The following is a 22,730-nucleotide window of genomic DNA, read 5'->3' as shown; positions in this document are numbered from 1 at the left end:
GCCTGCATTAGCCAATAAGAAACAGCAGCACTGCAGCCTCAAGCAAGGATATGTTGGAGATTCCCTTGGCGAGGCACTTAGTACATCAAACAGAATGTTTTTGTTTTTTTTTTTGTCGCCAGCATCCTTAATGGCCTGCTCTGTAAACAGACTTACATCAGTGAGGAATAGTTACATATGGTGTTTGTAGATGGAGTGGAAGGAAATTCTTTTCATTGTTTAAATCTAAAGTATAAAAAAAACAAAAAAAACTTTGCACTGTTTTGTTGGACTCTGGGAGGTAAGCAAATTGCGGAGAAGAGCGTTGTCGAAATGCCAACAAGAGAACCCTACTTAGGAGGGGTGAAGTTTTCCGTAGGGGTTCCTGCATCCTGATAGAAGCTATCAATTTGGTCTTTGTACATCTTTGCCACTACTGGACGTTTTAACTTCATGGTGGGGCCTGTTAAGGAAAAAAAAACATATTACTTAATCTGTAAATCTCGTTCTTGGTATGCTACATAAATATATTGACAAAAGTATCCCCAAGAAATGCCTGCCCAATACTTCATTCCCTAACCAAGGGGAGTAATATGAAATTGTCCCTGTGTGATGTTCTTCTGGAAGATTCCCCACTAGATGTTGGAACACTGTTGGTGGGATTTGCTGGTGTTCATATATGAGAATTACATTGCTACGCAATATGTTGGCGCTATATAAATACATGTTAATAATAAATTATAATAATATAAGAGGTTGGGCATTGATGTTGGGTGATTAGCCGCATGTACTTTGTGTTCCAATTCATTCCACAGGTGATCAATTGGGTTGAGGCCAGGGCAGGCCAGTCGTTCTCCCTCTTGCCTGACTTTGTGCATGTGGAATTGTCACGTGGACCAGTAAAGAGCCTGCCCAATACAGTTATTACAATGTAGGAGGAATGGAATTGTTAGCAATGTTACTGTACACTCCAGGCTCAGATTTTCCTGGCATTCACCAAATGCAGACTGCCACATTTTTATCCAGAGAATGCTTCAGATTCCAATGGAGACAAACCTTGCACTTCTTGAGCCAACTCCACTGCCTGCGATGATGTTAAACTTGTGTGAAGCTGCTCAGCCATAAAAACCCCATATTTCTGCCACATAGCTCATTGACTTGCTTCTAGAGACAGTTTAGGATTGCAGAAGATATGAGATTTCTTGATATCAGTGCTCTTGGTTTCAGAATGAGATGTTGGACAGGAAGGTGTCCCGTTAGATGCAACTTCCTGCTTTTTTTAGCTCAACTTCCTGCTTTTTTTTAACTCTCTAACTCTGAGTTAGTCAGTGATTTGAAGGGGGGCCACACGGGACATAACTGTTCATTGAGTTTGCAATAGATCCTCAGCATTCAGCTCAGATTCAAAAGCAACAGTTATGACCCATGTGGCCCCCCTCAAGTAATGGATTGGTTACTGACTGGTAACCAGGGTAATCATCATTTTATTCATTATCTATCTGAAAACAACTAGTTGTTTGAAGGTGAACAATCCCTTTAAAGGAATTGTTCAGTATAATAAAAAATGTATCTAATATAGTTAGGCAAAAATGTAATGTATAACGGCTGGAGTGAACAGAACACTACTTTTCAGCTCTCTTGGTTTCCACTGACTGGTTATCCTGGATACCAGGCAGTAACCAATCAGTGACTTGAGGGGGGGCACGTGGGCCATAACTGTTGCTTTTGAATCTATATTGAATGCTGAGGATCAATTGCAAACTCACTGAACAGAAATGTACCATGTGGCCCCCTTTCAAGTCGCTGACTAACAGAGTTATAGAGCTGAAAAGCAGAAAGTAGTGTTCTGGCTATTATGTTAGACATCTGTTCACTCCAGCCTTTATACATTACATTTTTGGCTAACTAACTATATTAGAAACATTTTTTATTTTACACAGCCCATTCATTTACCCAGTTTTTTATTTTTATACTAAACAATTCCTTTAACTTCCTTATATTGTTACAGAAATTGAAATGTAATAGTAGACGGTGGAGTTATAAGGCTCCACATTAGTTATCAAGCTCTGGTCTTTAGCCCACTGTTATGAGAACACATAACTTACATAAGATGGAGAACTAGAGCTTACTGAATTAAGGGGGTGCACGGAATCAATCATTTTTTTTTGATTTGGACAAGTCCAGAATTAAACCCAAAGTCGAATTTGCATATTAACATTTTAGAAAAAAATCAAACCTATTTACAAATTCTGGCTTTCACTTACCCAGAGATTTCAATTTACCTGGCTAAGGATTAGTATTAGTGACTACTGAGAGGGGAATAACTTGATTCCAGAAATGGTTCGGAATTGTAAATGGATTATATTTATTTCCTTGAGATACAGTTAATATTACATTTGTTTTAGTAATAACTAAGCAATGCTGTACTCACCCAATTCTCCTCCAGTGATAGAAAAATCTTTTTCAAGAATGAGCCACTTTTGGACCTTCTGAGCATTTGAGGTTGACTTCTCATTTACTGAATTTACCCCTTCCTGGATTGCAGCATATACAGCTGTGTCTTTGCCCCCAACTATGTCAGATACCAGTGTGGCTTTGCTGCCGATCTGCCGACAAAACTGAATGGCTTCAGGCGTGAGTTCATCCTCTGGCTCCCCCGTGTCTGCATTCACATTGCACTGCAAGAAAAGCAATGCTCTTTACTGCTCGAAATACCCCTATGGTGTATTGTAATAATAAAACATCTTAATGCTAGCTTTTACCTTAAGAGTTAGAAGCATGGAAAGGAACTTCTTCTTGTCTCCAATCAACATGGCATTACTGATTATTGGAACTTGCTCTTTTACAGCATCTTCAGTTGGAACAGGAGGGATGTTCTCTCCACCTGCCGTTATTATCAGCTCTGAAAATGAAGAACAAGATGGAGTTTTTACATTTTATAACGCTGCATTAGCCTCATTACAGTGTGCATGACGCAGTCAGTGTCAGACTGGGGCACCAAGGTCGACCAATCATTAAATGCCTTTCTTCTTGCGGAGTATGCCCACGATTGAGAAGCTCACGGTATAACTTTACTGCTTAATATAGCCAGTCACAGTAGGCACTGTTTTTCAAAATGATTTACATTCCAAACTGAAAAACACCATTTATATAGAAACAGCGAGGCAGCTTCAACAAATACAGATTTAGGAGTAATGTTATGTGGGCAGCTAAGGTATTAGCTCTTGTTCTCCCAAGTTACACTGTGCTAATTCTCCCAGAGATATTTTAGGGAGTAAGCCTAGTCTGCTCAGTGACCCTCTACCCAATTATTTACCTCCCTGTATTCTCTTGCTTATCTGGGGCAATATATATTGTGTGTCTTTTACATGACAACACTAACCTAGTCTTAATTAACTCTTTCCTCTCATTCTCACATGATTTTGTCTTATGATTTGGCTACCCCAATCACCTCGTATCAAACATTTATTTTTAGAGACACATTTCATACATTGGTGAAAAAACTAGGACATTTAGTGGGAAGAAATTAAAAAAATAAATAAAAAAAAGAATGCTGTTCCTCCTCTTTGACCTTGCTGTTTTGCTCCCTCTTTACTTTTCTGCTATCTTTCATTGCCCCCAATTTGGTCCACCTATTTATTTTCTTATCCATATCTGCCAAGGCATGCTCCCTTAACCTGCATACCTCATTCTACTAACCTTCATATCTGCAGGTACTTTTCTTGTAGATCTAACTCATCTCCCAATTTCATGCTGCAGCTCCTAATCTCAAAGCACTGCACCTTTTAACCTTCTCCAACTCCCCTTCCCTCAAACCATCAGCCTCTGCTGATCCCTTGGTACTTGAAAGCTTGCAGAGCATCTGATTCGTACTCGTGCTTCTACAAATGAAGTTCATAGAACAGCTAAAATCTTAAGAGATCCATGCAAGGCACAGAGATCTTCCCCGGTGTCCCAGTCCAACCCTGGATGCTTTACAAAGCCTACAAGACTGTTATAGAAGTGTGCAAAACATTCAACCTTTTAAGTATTAGTGATAAGACATTGCACCCATACCATTACCATTATAACACCAGTGAAAAAGTACCTTTGATTCTTCCAGTAATATAAAGAAATCCATTCTCATCGTGTTTCCCAATATCACCAGAATGCAACCAGCCTTCCTCATCCAAGGACTCGTGTGTTTTGTCTTCCATGTTCAAATATCCCATAAAGACATGACGTCCCCAAAAAAGGATCTCCCCACTGCCATCACTGTCTGGCTGATGGATCTTTGTCTTGCACCCTGAAATTACTTTTCCACAACTGTAAATGCAAGAGCATATCACATAAATAGAGTAAACAAGTTGCCAAAACATTTAAAGGAGAACTAAACCCTAAAAATTAATATGGCTAAAAATGCCATTATTTTATATAATGAACTTATTGCACCAGCCTGAAGTTTCAGCTACTCAATAGCAGCAATGATCCAGGACTTCAAACTTGTCACAGGGGAACACCATCTTGGAAAGTGGGCTCTGAGCAGCTGTTGAGATGCTAAGCTTAGGGGTCGTCACAAATTATCCAGCAAAAAATGGGGTTGGTCTGTAATATAAGCGGATGCTACAGGGCTGATTATTAAATTCTGATGCTGATTGCACTGGTTTTTATGCTGCCATGTAGTAATTATCTGTATTGATCAGCCTTATATTGTGACATTTCTATTCTATGTTTATTGTATATTGTGAGTGGGTCCCTAAGGTCAGTAAGTGACAGCAGCACAGAGCATGTGCAGTGAATCAGCAGAAAAGAAGACAGGGAGCTACTGGGGCATCTTTGGAGACACAGATCTTTTCTGCTAAAGGGCTGTGATTGCCTTGGGCTGGTACAGAAGCACAAAACATCATGTACAACATTTCTAGCTACTTCTTTAGTTACGCTTTAGTTCTTCTTTAAAGCCAGGGGCAGAACTAGACTAGGCCGCAGGAAGGGGATGGGGGGGGGGGCTTGCCCCAAGTTCCAGAAAGAGCGAGTGGTCTGCAGCAGTAAGCTGTGAAAAGTGAGGGCGGTGATACTGAGGGTTGCCAGGGAACTGGGACAAGAGTTACTTTCCCTGGGCACAAGTAACTAATGGCCCAGCACTGTTTAAGACAAAAACTATATCCTAAGCAAAGTCAATGTGAAGGCTGTTGCTTTGGGCAGCAGAACATACCTGGTGATTCTGAAAGCATCAGGCAAAGAGATGGTATGTGGGCCAGAACTTTCACTCATCCCATAAAGCTCATAAACAGGAATATTGAGGCTTAGAAAAAACTCCAAGGTGTCCTTCGTGATGGGGGCTGCCCCTGTGTAACACTTTGTGCATCGGTCCAGTCCAAGAGCCTTGCGGACTTTTTTGAAAACCAATTTATTTGCCACGTGATACTTCATTGGATGGGGTGTTGATCTGAGTTTAGGGACAAAAGAAGCATTATATGTACTGCTTTCCAAGCTAAGAGGCTGTGTCACAAAAGATTTATTTTAGGGTTATTACTGTTGATAAAAATGAGAGATGTAGGACATCACATAGGTAGAGTCATCGTTGCTGTTCAGGTAAGACTTGACATTTCAAATGAGACAACTTTAAATGAAGCACTCCTCAGAAATGGCATTTTACTAAAGACACAGGAAATTCCAGCACTTTTTAATAGAATTCTGTTTAAACCGAATCCCAAGTACACACCCGAAAAAAATCCAAACCCTGAAAGTCATAAGACTTTAAAACTTTGTACAGATAATTTTTTTCTTCACAGATAATGCACCTTATCCTTCTCAAATTTATATTTATACAATTACAGTTAGAATGCTATAGTCCCAGACTGTAAGACTGTTCATATTATAAACTCTCACTTTATTCTATTGGATGTGGGGCGCTACCACCATAATTGGGTCCATTGACCTTTTTATGAGCATTATGCTTTTTTGTTTGCAGAATTGAAATGATTACCCATTCATTTTCTTCAGATTTGTCTCTAAGCCCACTCCTTTGGCCCAAGTTGCCATTTTGCGTTTGATTGTAGATGACTTGGCTCCAACAGCTTTCATTTTTTCCTGCATTTTCTCCCACACTCTTGGAACACCCATAAAGGCTGTTGGCCTCACTTCACGCAAGGTGATGGCTAGAGAGCCCTAAAATAAGGAAGATAGAACGTTTTACTGGTCAGTTATAAAAAGCAACATACTACTATACATTTTAACTCTTTATATTTTAAATTGCTTTAATACAAAATGTCATTATCACAGGCTATAAAGACTAAATATCTTAAAAGCCACCATAAAGAGACAGCATGTCCTTGTTTTACAAAGATTTCTTGATTCCAACTTACTGTCTGTGTGGCAACTAAATAGCAAAAGAATTTTCGAGTCAACAGATTATCCCTCTATATAATGAGTTGCTCATTATTTTAAAGCCTAAAAACAGCTGCAGTTTAGAAGGAGAGGTTTGTTTATAGAAAGCTCATTAAATCCAAAAGAACGGATGAATAGAATGGATGGAAATATCAATTCCATATTATTAGGTCAAATCATTTGTTCATTGAGAATTACTTTACTAAGAATAATACAGTGATATTCAATGTGCAATGAATCACATATTGAGGTGTATACATAAAAATAAATGTATATATCACAAATCCATCTAAGTGAAAGAAAAGTGAACAAACCAAACACGTTAGCAATAGCATCAATGAGAAAAGCCAACTATACAGGAACCAAGTTGTTTTTCAAGGGGATTCTCAAGTTTAACTTTGAGGCAGGCAGCCATACCCACCTTACTCATAGGGTTGCCACCTTTTCTGGAAAAAAATACCGGCCTTCCTATAGATTTATCTTTTTCCCCAATTAATAACATTGGCATCAGCCATCATTTTGACCGGCCAGGTAAACACATGGCAGCATGGCCAAACCAGACATGTATGTTACCTTTAGTGCATCAGGCTGAGCAAAGTAAGTGGCTCCTCCATACTTCATGGTCAACCAAATATCGATCATCTGTGCTGCAATGTGGCTAAGAGGCAGGTAGCTAACCACAATTTCCTGCAGATCAGTAGCCTCTCTTAGTCGCACAGTCTTTCCTGCTGCTGCTGCGGTCCAAGTGATCTTTCAAAAGACAAAAAAAGAATTTCAACTACACCATTGCCAACTTGATGAACACTATCTACAATAATATAAATGCGAGTATAACAGACTATTGCTATGCTTTCCCGCTCCAATTGCGCATGTGCCAAAAGCTAGTGTGTTGGCATTTGCTTCAGGAAGATATTGAAGCTACTGAACATGTCATCCCTGAGCTCCGCTGTGCTACTCTGAATATATATATAGGTTAGTATTGCTGGACGGGACATTTATACTAGTAGAACACTATGCAGGGAGGAGGGCTAGTGGAGGGTGGCGAATGGGGGCTGTAGGGGGGGTTTATTTCACCTGTGCGGATGAGCGGTTATCAGCAAGGCAGTTTACCCCCTGAAAATGTTTGGAGTTGTATGAAATACATGTGGTTTAGAAGGGGCACTTATGCTTCTAAATTATTTAAAGCACACAATCAAGCTGGCCACTAAATGCATCAGTGGATATAGATATGATTCTCTTAAATAGAATATTACATTTAGAATATATAGAATCCCTCTTCCATTAATAACTACGCCTTATCAACCCTAGCATCATTTTAGGGCTGCTCAATGAAAGAAATGTTCCATATTCACTTACATTATCATGGCTAAGCATGACACCTTTAGGTTGCCCAGTGGTCCCAGAAGTATAGATGAGGGTGCAACATTGGTTGGGCTTCTGAGATGAAATGATCTGGTCTAATTGAGAGTCTGGAATGTCTTTTCCCAGCTGCATAAACTCTTTCCACTGCAAGAATCATCACAGTATTAGAGTGAAAGAAATAAATGGATAGGTCCAAATAGCACTACAACGGGTTAAACTACACTATGGTGGTATCTATGTAACTGCAATTATCTAAGGTAAGAAAACAGTAAAGACCATCACACACTCAGCTTCCACAACAGTTACTCCAATCCCCCACTGTTCTACCATAAAATCACAAGTAATCTCAGAACTGTGCATCAGTTATTGCTTCCACTAGTACAGTGGTCCCCAACCAGTAGCTCGCGAGCAATGCCTTGGATGTTGCTCCCAGTGGCCTCAAAGCAGGTGCCTAGTTTTGGTTGTATAAAAACCAGGTGCACTACCAAACAGAGCCTTAATGTAGGTTGTCATAGGGGCTACCACATTGCCAATCACAGCACTTATTTGGCACCCCAGGAACTTTTTGCATACCTGTGTTGCTCCCCAACTCTTTTTACTTTTGAATGTGGCTCACGGGTAAAAAAGGTTGGGGACACCTGCTCTAGTATTTGTGACTTTAAGACAGGGGGGTTATACAAGTGAAAGCATGAGAAGATGAATTTGAGAACCTGCCCAAACAGGCCATTGCTGGGGGCCTAACAGCGATATGAATTTGGATTTTAAAAAAGGACATACTGTATACAGATTAGGCCTCTTCTCCTTCAGCTCGTCCTTGTACTGGATGATTGCTTTAAGGTGAGGCAGCTGATCCTGAACCTGAAAGGAAGAAGCATTAGGAATTATTCACACTAAACAAAATTCAAAGTGTCCCTAAAATTACAATATTACCAGAAGTGTCATTCATATTTAAGCATGAATGTTATCAAACTGCATAAGAATCTAAGTCAAAGGCCTCAAAATTATATCTATCCTCACCACTACTGGAACTTAAGGCATTTCCCCCCAGCCATCTCTAAGTGTCCACGTGGAATATAAAGTCAGCAGGTTTTTGACTGCTACCTTCTCAGACATACACCAAGCAATAAATAAATACATAAATGAATATATGCTATTCCTGCTGTTGCTGAATATGGAGAGATTCCATGTAGTTGGGACCATGTGGTGAAAAATAAAGAACATATCTAATGCTGGTCAACTTGTTTGCATTTACAAGAAATCCTGCAGCCCTTCTACACAGATTTTCCAGATGTGTACCAATTATATACATCAAGTAAACTTCATATACAAGTATTTTTAGTAGACTCAAACCAGCCATATGATTTATGCATTCTAGCCAGCATAACCAGTAGGAGAGAACCCAAAACCATACAATACAAAAGAGCGTTCCTTCACTTATGCTAATTGACCCCAGCCAGCAGCAGAAGATGTAGTAGTAGTTTTAATCAAACTAGGAGCTGAAAGCATGTTGCACAACAATAATCATATCATTTCATTACTTAAGGCAGATGATAACACTACTCTGCACCCACAATACTGACCTGAAGGATTTTTTGAAGTTGTTTCTGATTCTCCACCACAATAATGTTGGCTTCACAGTTCTGTGCAACATAATGACAAGCCTCAGCAGAGTTTGTGGTATAGATGCCCACAGCAAAGCCACTGTAGAAAACAAATGATGTTACTTGCTTTTCCAGAATACCAGAGGTACGGTGAGGTTTACTGCTTCTCTAAGAAATTACCCTCCAAGGATTTTCACCTGCAATAACCATAGATTTATCTGAATATGGTCTCTGATAAGATCTGTGGAATTTGCCATTATATAATACTTTGAACCGTCCCAACCATTGTATCCCTTTAGATGGGAATTGGCATTGCTCCAAAGAACGTTTTTTTTCTTATCAGAGGTTTAAGTGCAATGGCCCTTAAAATCTTTTGGTCTTTATATTTTTGGACTTTTAAATGTTAAAAAAGGTGTTAAAGGGGACATATAGCATAAATTTTCACAATGCATCAAACCATTTCATATAATGTAAAATAGAAGAAAGTGTTTTTATTTTAATACCTTTTGCATCAAAAAACGTCTGTATTAGCCTGAAAACTGTTCTCAGCCCTCCCCCTTTGAAACTTCCTGTCTCAGACTCTTCAGTATCTGAGCTGCAGCCCACCACTCTCTCTGTATAAGCTATGGAGCAGCAGCCAATGAGGGAGGAGTGGGCGTGTCTGTGATGTCTCTCTCAGTCCTTCCCTGCAGACTTCGGTTAACCCTTACTGCTGGTTTTCCCTTCCCTGCTCCTTTCACTCCCTCTCGGTCCTATTTATTTAACCCCCTCTCTGCCCTGTTTGTTTTCCTCCCCCTCCCTTCACTGCTTGTTCCTTTCTCTTGCCCTGCAATAATTGAGGAAAAGAAAGAAAAGCAAATTTATGCATAATCTGTCAGTGTAAGTACCATCATTTTCTACCCAGTATTATGTTGTATACAAACAGCAATCAACATCTTATGGATTTTCCTTTGTAACTCCCTGCATCTGTTATTATATGTTATACAATTCCATCAGCTGTATTTATTCCCTTGCAACTCCCTGCACCTCATTATAAATTGTTCCATAACAGCTGCATTTCCCCTTGCAACTCCCTGCACCTCCCTATAAATTGTTCCATAACAGCTGAATTTCCCCTTGCAACTCCCTGCACCTAGTCATAAACTGTTCCACAACAGCTATATTTCCCCTTACAACTCCATGCACCTGATCATAAACTGCTCCACAACAGCTGCATTTCCCCTTGCAACTCCCTGCACCTCATTATAAATTGTTCCATAACAGCTGAATTTCCCCTTGCAACTCCCTGCACCTGATCATAAATTGTTTCATAACAGCTGCATTTCCCCTTGCAACTCCCTGCACCTGGTCATAAACTGTTTCACAACAGCTGTATTTCCCCTTACAACTCCATGCACCTGATCATAAACTGCTCCAGAACAGCTGCATTTCTCCTTGCAACTCCCTGCACCTCATTATAAATTGTTCCAGAACAGCTGCATTTTACCTTGCAACTCCCTGCACCTGGTCATAAATTGTTCCAATACAGCTGCATTTTACCTTGCAACTCCCTGCACCTGATTATAAATTGTTCCAGAAAAGCTGCACTTCCCCTTGCAACTCCCTGCACCTCATTATAAATTGTTCCACAACAGCTGCATTTTACCTGGCAACTCCCTGCACCTGGTTGTTCCACAACAGCTGCATTCCCCTTGCAACTCCCTGCACCTGGTAATAAATTGTTCCAGAACAGCTGCATTTTACCTTGCAACTCCCTGCACCGAATCATAAATTGTTCCATAATAGCTGCATTTTACCCTGCAACTCCCTGCACCTGATTATAAATTGTTGATGTTCACTGTTTGTATACGTTTTATAATGTAATAAATGTAAAGTCAGGGCGTTGCACAGTGTATAACAATATATTATGGACTATAGATTATGTCCAGGTATATGTGTGACTGATGCCTATTTGCTGTGGAACACAGGACAATACTGTTTTACTTTAAATAAAAGAAAATACTATTACTATTGCATTAATATTACAGTTTGTATTAACCTTCACATCTATTGATTTATGTTGAGCATGTAAGCTATATAGTTATAAGTGAATGATCAGGCAGCAGCATAAGACAGTTATGTGCAGGCAGGGACACACAGGACAGAGGGTGGGAGGGGTTTGGCTCCTATAGCTCCAGAGTTCAGCCTGTCAGTCTGTGCTGTGACCACTTCCTGTGAGAGAATGAAAAGACACTCCCACTCTTCATTTCAGCCTAGACACTGACCAGAGAGGTTCTCTCTGCAGCTCTGATATAATGAGAGTTTTAGGAGGTAAAATGCTTTCAAAACGTTTTTCTTTCTGCATCATTACATGTTTTGAGGAAGGATGTGTAATATATCTGAATATGAAGGTTATATGAAATGTCCCCTTTAAAAGGGTATTGGCATTTTCATCATCTCAACAAGAGAGCATGCTGTGGATAATAAAGACATACAACAGCATGTTTGTAAATGTTTGTAACTGTTGCATGTCCATTAAAGATAAATTCAAGCCTAGCATTATATTTTGTAGTATGATCCATTTGGAAGAATTGATGGATTTACCACGGTTATCAACAGAAAGCTCAAGATTATAGTCCCAGAAAATAAACTAGCATTAGAAACTGTAGCCTACATTCTCTTATAACTCTCACTTTCCAATGAAAGTTATAGGCGGTGATGGACATTTGCGCCACTATTTTCCAATCCATGATTTATCTGACAGTACAATATATATTCTTTATACCTTCACTGATATAGTGCCACTCAACTCTCTTGCCCAATGTCACATTTAGTCGATTTAGCCCTCACTGTTGCTGCTCCCCCCCTCCCCCTGTGCTGAACGTTTTAGTGTTGGAGCAGGTCACATCACTAAAGCAGAAAGTGCAATTACACTCTCTGCACTAGAAGAGCTGAAATTCTGATTTACAAACAGGAATACCAGCTCTCACATTTAGCAGGGCAGCTCTTTGCTGACATCTGAGGCAAGATTCTCAACTTTCCTCATTGCAGGAGCTCCCCTACATGTAGTCATTTAGTGTGTTACGTGGGGAATATATGCAGAGAGCATGGCATATCCCAAAATGCACCCAACTTCATTGAATAAATATATTTCACTGCCATTTCCCTGTATACATCAGCAATGATGTGTAAAATTAATATTCTCATAACTTAACACAGGACAGGAGTTTAAGTTGCAATGTAAAGATTCTTATAGTTTGACTTACCCAGCAAAAATAGCTCCAACATCCGCAATAAACCATTCTGCAGAGTTAAACCCCAGGATGCCCACACCATGGTATCTTTCCAAACCCAACTGTACAAGAATAAGAAGAAGCAGATCAAAAACACAAAGTAAAATAACAAGGAAGGCTGAAGAAGGTTTATATGCAGAATAATTAAACATATACCTTAATGAAACCTTTGGCTGCTATTCTGCACTGCTCATAATATTGCTTGTAAGACATTTTGTGCCACTGGTCTCCCTGCTTAGACGCAAGGGCCACATAATCTCCGTATTTATTTACAGTCTCTTGGAACAACTGGTGAATGGTAACAGGGGGCAAGCTGGCAACATCCGAATCTTCCAGTCGCAATTTCACTGCACTGTCCCTCTGTGCTGTCCACAGCTTCATGTCAGATGTTGGCAGGTTTTCTACTGCAACAAGGCCAAAAGTTAGTAGGTATTAATTTTTAGAAATAGCCTCTTTTTTCCTCATCTACCTTACATTTAAAAAACACTGCTTGTATAAATTTGAACATGTCTGCTGATCATGTCTGCTGATCATGTCTGCTGTCTGCAGCCTGCCAGACTTGCCAGTAGAGAGCAGATTATTAGGAAAAATACAACAGGAGATAGCAGGGCTGCAGAGAGGTCTGTTTCACTGCTCCACACAGTCAGTGAAAAGGGCGGGGGAAGGGGACTTGCACGGGCAGTAATCAGTTGACTCCCGGACAGCAGATCAGGAGCGGCCCACTTAGCAAGAAACAGAGCGGCCCCTCGGGCAATTGCCCGTATGGGCCTATTGTCAGTCCGGGCCTGCATGTCACAACTGAATATTATGAACAAATTCAGGCAAGAGAGAACTGGATTTCAAGTGACACATCATAACCGCTTCTCCCTGGGACACAAACATGCCTTACTTTACCATACCTGAAAATTTTAAAAGCAGTCATGATTCGCTTTAAAGGGGTTGTTCATCTTCAAACACTTTTTCGGTTTGTTTCAGTCAGTTCACCAGAAATAAAACCTTTTTCCAATTACTTTCTATTTTCTGTGTGTGACCATTTTTCTAATATTGAAGTGTAAAGTCTAATTTTTCACCTTCTAAAGCAGCTCTGGCAGGGGGGGTCGCCGACAATCTAAACTGTTGTAAATTAATACATTTAGTTGATACATGCCTTATCTTGGTCCCTACTGAGCAGAATCCCGAAATTTCATTAAAGGCAACTGTTGGAATTGATACAATAGTTTCTAATATTCCAGAGATACTGCTGAGAAATGTATCAACTAAATGTTGTAAAATTGTAACAGGTCAGAATCTGCACCTGAATTACTGAGCTTGAAACACCACAGACAGGGACATTAAACTTTAAATTTAGATTTTGGAAAAACAGTAAAAAATAAAACCAAATGTAAAAAACGAATCCGGGATTGAAGTTCCCCCAAAATCCAGCAACTTCTTTTAGGGCCCTCCTCTGCCCAAACAAAAGCTTCACAGAAATAGACGATGTTGCTGTATCCCTCAGAAAAGAGGGAGGAGATAACCGAAAGTTTATATAGTGTAGTAGTGTCAATATTAAATAAACACACCCACAGTGTCCTCCAACATTTACTAAAAACACTTTTTTGCTGTGATGCAAAAAGAAACATACAATTGTGTGTTAAGTTAACTTAATCACCATGTGTGTTCATTTAAAACTTTTTTCACCCTTATTTCAATCAGGAAGAGAGAGAGAACAGGTGGGGGTGGGTGGATCTGTTACTAGCGGATAGTGAGGTTAGCAACACAAATCCGGATTGTTGCTTTTCGGTGGTATTATTTACTCACAAGAAGCGAGTTTCAACTAATGTGAAACACAGACAGGATGGTCTCTACTCCAGGCTCCTTCTTTCTAAGTCTAAACACACTCTGGTACAGCGCATTGAAATTTCCTTGTAAAGTCCTTCTGGCACTTGGGTTTTCTCTGCGTCCCTTGGAACTTTGTGCTGCTTTTTTTAGAAATCACGAGCGGCGCTGCTCTGAATCGCAGGCGTAAACACGCTCGGCGCTTTGCACGGTTAGAGCGTATCATCGCTCAGGAGGAAGCCGATAGGCGAAATGCGTCAGCGTGATTACGCTAAATTTGCCCATGGGCAGTTACATATAGCAACCAGTGTCCAAATCTAGGTAAGCAGTGGGAGCACTCACCGATCACTGGCTCAGCTTGTGCTGCACATCCGACCGTGGTCCCATCGGTAAAAGTACAACGTCCAATTCATGCATAGATGGAGCACCAAGATGGCCAAAAATCGATTAAAAACTTTGATTTTTATTTCATCATGTTAAAACAATCAACAGACAGCATGCCCTTGCAATCCCCTGGGCCATGTGCTCAACGCGTTTCGTGACAACCCGTCACTTCCTCAGGAGCTATAGCAACCAGTGATAAGCTTTTTAAAGCCAGCTACAAGTAGAACGATGAATGCATCAATTTGATTGGTTGCTGTGGGTTACCCATGGGCAAATTTGCCCAGTGTTGATAAATGAGCCCCAGTGTCTTTATTTGAAGGGGGGAAGTGGTTGTAGTCAAGGTTAGTCTCAGTCATTCTCTTTTTTTCTACAATTCTGCAGACAGAACATGACAAACATGCCCCTAAGTGTAGGTGAAATAAGCTTACTATAAAGTTTAAGGGAGGAAAGTTATCTTGCAAGAAGATAAGCACTACTGCACACGTCTAGTTACATAATTACCACAATAAGTAACAGAATAACTCAATAAAAATGTTACTAGCTAATCTACAGGCTGTAGATTTATTGACCGACAGATATGCAACATATTCTGTGGGGGATATTAAACTCATTCCAAGATTTTTCCTAAATTTATGTTCAGCAACAGACTAAAAGTAAAAGTGGTATTACCAAATATTCCATTTTGTTTCAACCCATATAGATTTTTACATATACATATTAGAAAATGTTTACATTGCTACTGTTACCTTAAACATTCAAATTTCATAGATTATGATGATGATGGACATAAATGTTGGGTCATGAAGCTGATTAACAGATTTAATTTGGGACCCCGAAAAAAAAAAAGGTTAAGAAAGGGTGCCCTAACCCTACCCCCCCCCCCCCAAATTCATCTATGAACATCTATAAGCATTATGAACATTCATGGGCTAAGCCAGGCTAGAATAAGATAGGATTTTATGTCTACCTGTACCACTGTTCAAAACAGCACAACAGTAGAATATAATGTCCATGAGAAAGTGCAAGCTGCATAAGTAAAATGGGCCAATTATTATCTCAACCCACTTCTGAACCAAAGACATTATCCTGGCAACCTAACTATTTCAGTTAAGTGTAATGGGCGCACAATTTCTGTTGCCAGGTGATTGTTTCTTGCACCTGTTTTACACATCAGACGGTTTACTTGTCCTCTGTTATAGGCTTATATTTGTTTAACTCCAGCAGAAAGATAACTTCAATATTTACAAAGGCACTTGTTAAACGACTTTAGCTACCTAGCTATGCTTCAGCAAACAAAATAACAGGCTATTATAAAATTGAAATGGAACAACTTGTGCAGAGAAAACAAAACAATGGTGCATCTGCATCATATTTAGGAACCTTGTTAAGGCATCTCATTTATTTTCAACTTTATAGGCTTTCATGCAGTTTGAATGAAGTAATTTTAAAGATGAACTAGCATGAGAATAAAAGATCTTTACAAATTACCTGTACCATATCTAATATAATCAAGAGAGAAATAGTGATGGGTAACGTGTCGATCACAAACAGTACGGGATTTTATTAATAATAGATATGCATAAAACACCCACACATTCAGCAGCACTGTACAATAAAGGAGCATATACACCTAACATACAAATACTGATTACAGAAGGGACACTGGGCACTGTTTAAATGTATTTTTTTTCCACAATACCTTAAAGGAAAACTGAGGGGTGCCAAAATGTTAGGCAAACCCAGTGAATAAAATCTCTAGGTATAGCCCCTAGGCCATTAAAGGACAGGATGAAAGGTTTTAGGGTCTCAAAAAGATGTTATGGTTTTTACAGAGGTAAGTGGGGCAAGGAGCTGCTCTGACGATGGACATGTTGAATGTGATTTTGAGAGAATGAGTGGCAAAATACGTAAAGTAGAATATTATAAATGTTTGAGGAGCTGAAGAACAAGGGGCAGATTCATCAATATGCGAGTTCAAAAAACTCACCCAAGTTCTATTCATTCCTATGGGCTTTTTAAAACTGTATCCATCAAAATGGGGAGTTCTAACTTCTACTTTGACAAATACAATTCTTAAAATCACACAGAAATTAATAGAACGAGGGAGAGTTTTTATTAATTAAGCTCTGAACTCACATTTTGATAAATCTGAAGTGATCGTCAAAGCATATCTCAGTTAAAAAGTAAATATAAAAATGTTATCATTGATACAATCACAACAGTTTTACCCTAGGACCAGCAAGAGATACTATGCCTGTTGTATGCCTTTAACAAACAAGGTAAATGCCTCATGGTGTTACTATCAAAACTTGGACCAGAACATTTTTAGAGAGCAGTATAGCTAATTAAGAGCAACATACATGTGGCATGCTAAAACAATTACTATGACCAGTTATTTACAATTACAGGGGTGCTGCTATGCACAAAACAAAAATGGAGACCCAGTATGTTCTCTTGCAACTCATTTTTCCCCACAAGAGCTTGAGACACAAATCTATTGGCATAAATAGGTGGAGTTAACGATTTCCACAAAAAGTTCAATTTAAGGGGTAAAAGGCTTTGGCACTGGCCTAGCCAAACGCCAGCAATTAATCCAAACACAAAAAAACGCCAATACCTTAGTATGCTGCAATAGGGGTGATCCCAATTTATTCCATGGTGCTATCAGACACTGCAGTTACAATCACAGATACCTTTGGTAAGGATGACATAGCAATGGACAGGCAAGACAAGGACCTTTCATACCCACTTATAGAGGTTGTTCAGGCCAACACCATAGAAACATGGGATTGCAAGAATGATGAAACTGCCTAAAGGAGAAACAACCCCTTAATAAAAAAAAACAAAAAAAAACCCCTACCCCCTACCATACATAGACCCCCCTCCCTCCCAGCCTAGCTGCCCCCCCCCCCGGCAAATGCCCCTAATTCTTTACTTACCCCTCCGTGCAGATTCTGTCCAGCGGATTTCACGGGCACCATCTTCTTCTCTTCTGTAATCTTCGGAATGAGACCAGCGAAGCGGCACACACGCAGTTGGAGCAATTTTCTGTTTCGCAACAACTGCGCATACACCGAAACTCACGAAAACTGCCGAAGTGACGGTCTCATTCCAAAAATTACTGAAGAGGCTGACGATGACGCTTGTGAACTCCGCTGGACAGAATCTACATGGAGGCGTAAGTAAAGAGTTAGGGGCATTTGCCTGAGGGGGTCTATGTAGGGTAGGGGTTTTTTTTTTTATTAAGTGTGTGTTTCTCTTTTAACTGCACTGCAAAACTATATTGTTTGAATGCTAAATATATGCACCCAGAAAGATTACATTCTGAGTACTTACCAGCTGAATGGACCATGACATCTGAAGAGGAAATTTCAGGAACTATGGGCTTCTCGCTGCTGTTACTTGTGTTGATCTCAGCAGAAGGCTGCACAAGAGTTTCTTCAGCATAGCTATTAACAAGTAAAGATAATAATATTAAAATCACTTTTTTATTTAGGTGTGTAGAGTTGCATTGGTGGCATATACAGGAAGCTGTGAATTAGACCTCCTTTACACAATCATTGTATTACAAGATTAATTTCACAACTTAGCAATCATTGCTATAATAAAGCATAATAATTTGTGGAATGGTTAACATGACCTTGCATGGAACAGTTTTTCCGTGAAGATGTTCTTTAAAATAGACTGGAACAATGAGGGCTACATCAACCCACATACAGTAAGCCCCCTTTTTATTATATTCAGGGGACCAGAAAAAATTGGTATAAAATCTAAGAAAATGCTAAATCAGGGAAATGCATTCTTGATTATATACAGGGTAAAATGAAGGAAACCTTAAAATCAGGGTATGTAACACAGGTAAGGGTTATGAAACGGGTAACAGGTAAGGGTTATGAAATACAGTCAATAAATGCATTGTGTTGTATTATTCTGGACTGATAGTATTCTGTCTCTTTACAACATGAAGTTGTAAATGATATCTGGTTCCAAGAGTAATAAAAAAAAAATCCTAGCATTTAGATAATAGTTGAAATTCCAGTGCAGATCACAGATTAAATACATTTTAATGGTTTAAGCACACGGGCAGATTCGCAGAGATTTATTTGCCTGGCGACTAATCACCTCTTCTGCGGGGCGACAATCTCCCCGAAACGCCAGCGCACTCGTGCTGCTTTGATTTCCAAAGTTGCCTCAAGAGGAAACTTCGGGCAACGTTGGAAATCTAAGCACCGCGAGTGCATTTACGCTGGCGTTTTGTCATTATAGCAGATGGCAGGCAGGGGCAAGGCAGTTCGGGAAGATTGCCGCCCCGCAGAAGAGGCGATTAGTCACCAGGCGACTAAATCTCCCCGAATCTGCCCGTGTGCTTGAACCCTTAAAAGCAAATCAAGAAATGAAGACTGATTGCAAATGGTCTGGCACAAGGGGCAAAAAAGCACTTGAAAATACCTTCTCGTCGGTATGAATTAAAATTGTCACGTGTAAAATACTTTACACAGCAAACCATGAATACATGCTGCCTATGGCAGACACTGCTTAGAAACATTTGCAGATGTATGGACTGCTATGGAACTCAAGACTACTAAAGCAGTCTAAATGCCCCAAGTGCAACAAATGTTCTAACCATACCACACAAGAGTACAGTCAGCACTACATGCACAAGATAAAATTTAGGGTTTTCACTTGTATGGTAGGCCACGTCCATCCACACAGGTATCTATGTGCTATGAAAACTGGTCGGTTTGGGAATCGTGTGTTTTAATCTTATTTTCCAATGCACCATCATGGCTAGTATATGCACTAGGGATGCACTGAATTCAGGATTTGGTTCGGGATTCTTTTGAGGAGGTTTTGGCTGAATAATTTTAAGGGTTCAGTGCATCCCTAATCAGTGCACGAAGAAGCGAAAAGGACCTGCTGCTCATCTTTGCTTGGTGCTCTTTCCATCTTTATGCTGTGGGACTAAACAATTAGAACAATAGGCACATATGCACTATAAGTCTGTTCGGACTGCCAATCAGTGGAATATTAAAAATAAGCACTCAATCAGGCACTCAAGGATTCCACATGGGCTGCAAAGATAAAATAAAAAATATTTATGATTACATTAAAATAATTGTTGTTATGCTGTATTTAGTTTTTTCTGTTTTTTCTCCTATTGGCTGTTCAGCCTTTAAATACCCACTTCCTATTACATGGGTTTAACCTATGACTAAGTGCCCCTAGGACAGGTAAGAGAACATATGGAGATGATTAATCACAAATAAAGATTTTTGTTTTTACTTTTGTGGCCCTTGCGAATTTCCTTTCTTTATTCATATTAGAAAATAAAAGTTGGCACCACGTCTAGGTGACTAGACGTTGCTAGGGGTTACCAAAACTGGTTCAAACTTTGTTAACTGTATTACATTATCTGCTAAATGTTTTGCGGTTACTTGGTTGCACTAAAAACCTGATGCTTCCTGGTAACGGCTCCTTTTTCAAGATTCTATGAACTGTAGAATTGTGAGAAACCACTTGCTAGCAATTATTATTATGTATTTATAAACACCAACATATTCCCTAGTACTGTACAGTAAATGGTTATATATATCGAACATACAGATTTACATTAAAAAAATACACAAATACTAGAGGTAAATAGGGCCCTGTCCAAACAAGCTTACAAAAGACAAGATCATTTTGTCCGGTTTTAGTAAATAAGCACCACTCTATCCTGCAGCTGCCAAAGTCCCTAATTAACTGCTTCTTTTAAGTGCTTTGCAAATGCAGTTTACTTTGCAACTATCATTTATCTTTGTAGGAGGTCAAGTAAACGCGGCAAAAATGTTTTCTTCAATATTGTAGGGTTTAACCTATATTTGACAATTCTTCTGTTTAGCATTAGTAAATGCTTTTTCAGAGACATCAAGTCACCAAAGCCAGCTGTAAAACATTTAGGACAATTAGGTGTAAAGCATATTCCAGTCACACAGAATCTTATATTCGGTATTTGTGTATGAACATGACTACATAATACAAGGTTATTGCAGCTATATACAACTTTTTCAACATGAGAAAAAATAAATATGACTTATGCTGCAAATATATTGTGCATATTCTTTTAATTAAAAGTTTATTCTTTTTTTTTTAAGAAGTAACAGAGTATTTTATTACATTCACACTTAGGCTAATAGCAGACAGATCATTTTAGCATTCCTGCAGCAATATCGGCTGTCTGTGTTCACAAACTGGTCAATCCAGTGCCTCATTGACACACAGGTAAGAAAGGCAGAGGATTGATTTTTCTCCACTGGTAAAACAAGCAGATAAAAGAACCTGCCTGCCACTGGCCTTACTATCTCAATTATTTAAGCTAGTTTAAAAATAGTGATGAGCTCTGTATAAACATCCCACCTCCCTTTGTTGTGATCCAACATGAAGCGACTACATTTATCCTGTTTTTCTCAAGTAACAAAAACCATACACATTTCATTGACTATGACAATAGGCAAAAACAAAAATGTCCAGCATTAGCCCTATTCACTGAATTAATGTTGAGCAACAGGATAGACAACCTCTCAAAGAATATCTAAGAATAATGACGGAGACAATTCTGTTTACAAAGGGCTGTAAAGGGCACATTCCTGCCATGCCTTAGATACACTCACTAATCTATTGTGGGTAATAAAGAGATATTTTAGAAAACCTAGCAACATTAGAAGGAAAAAAAAATATTCATTTTTGATATAAGCTCAATCAGTTTCAATGTATATGATGTACAACTTATAGCTCTTAAATTTAAGCCAGCATTATTAAAGGGAAAAAAAGTACCCACACAAAAAGAAGGCTGAACATATTTTTCATATTTATAGGCTGAACAACAGGTTTTTCTTCACTTTCTCCATAAAGGTTCAGAATAAATATTGACAGGTCACTTACCACTGGCAGAGCAATGTGAAAATGTCATCCATATTATCGTATTTTCAATTCAAATAAAAACATTCTAAACAACTTTCCAATGTACATTAAAACATTCAGTGGTTTTAAAGTTATTTGCAAATAAAGTGGCATTTGAAAGCAGTTACTGTTTGTCATTTGCCATTTCCGTTTCAGTTTGTTACAATACAGAATCACTACTGTGTATGGGTAACTGCATACTTGTCAATTTCTAGTGTTATAAATATATTCCCCATTCAAAGTGAATATAAACATGCAATGTGCAGTGTGCTATCAAGTGACAGGCATATATCATTAAAAAATGCATGCCATGTTTTTGAATAACACACATCAGGATGTGACACATAACAGTGTTTCTCAATGGGCTGGGGGACTTTTGGTCCTTCTCTCACATAGAAATCAGGTTAGCTCTTATTCAGTCAATACTCCCAATTCCCACAATACCTTGTATGTGACAATACTTCTTGTGATCACCTAACCCATATTACATGTACAGGTAAAAGTTGACCTTAAACTAGACAAAAGAGAATGCTTACATTGTAAACTTCAAAAATGCACAAGTAAAACAGGATAATTGTAATGGGAAAGAATTGGACTCACCATGGTGGAGTGGATAGGACTACATCATTTATACATAAATCTGGTATTGCTTTGGTGGGATCCACATACAGCTCTGTCCCAGAAGAATTTGAAATCACAGCAGCCATGTCAGTTTCACACTGTAATGTCACTACAAATAAATACATTGATGAGAACATTTACAGCATTGGTAGTCTGTTGCATAATGCTATCATGTTTATAACTCAAGGTATGATAGTAGTCATATTAAATGTTTGTGGGGAATCCTTTGGGATATTTGAAAAATCTTTCATTAAGTCCTTTGTACACTTTAGGTCTTTAGTCATTAAACACTTTCTATATCAGTTACTCATCACTGACATGCATGCATCACCAGATGCTCGCACCATCATTGATTACAGAGCTGCATTTAGGGCCCTTACACACGGGCGTT

The 22,730-nt window shown here is 39.1% G+C and overlaps 1 protein-coding gene across 1 annotated transcript; it reads right to left on the bottom strand.

The window, feature by feature from the left end:
* Positions 1–103: 103 nt before the first annotated feature.
* acsbg2.L (acyl-CoA synthetase bubblegum family member 2 L homeolog) lies at positions 104–22,448 on the bottom strand (the record flags this gene model as incomplete). The annotated part of the gene is given in 14 exon segments (NM_001086025.1): positions 104–442; positions 2,411–2,657; positions 2,742–2,881; positions 4,067–4,284; positions 5,171–5,404; positions 5,945–6,126; positions 6,919–7,095; positions 7,702–7,851; positions 8,485–8,565; positions 9,288–9,408; positions 12,554–12,642; positions 12,737–12,984; positions 18,116–18,228; positions 22,319–22,448. Coding segments are annotated over 14 exon segments (2,220 nt in total). The 3' UTR covers positions 104–329.
* Between the last annotated feature and the right edge of the window lie 282 nt (positions 22,449–22,730).

The sequence above is a fragment of the Xenopus laevis genome, chromosome 1L (genome assembly GCF_017654675.1).
Source record: "Xenopus laevis strain J_2021 chromosome 1L, Xenopus_laevis_v10.1, whole genome shotgun sequence".
Lineage (NCBI taxonomy): Eukaryota > Metazoa > Chordata > Amphibia > Anura > Pipidae > Xenopus > Xenopus laevis.
The sequence above is the reverse complement of the archived record's forward strand: the minus strand, read 5'-3'. Positions and strand labels throughout refer to the sequence as shown.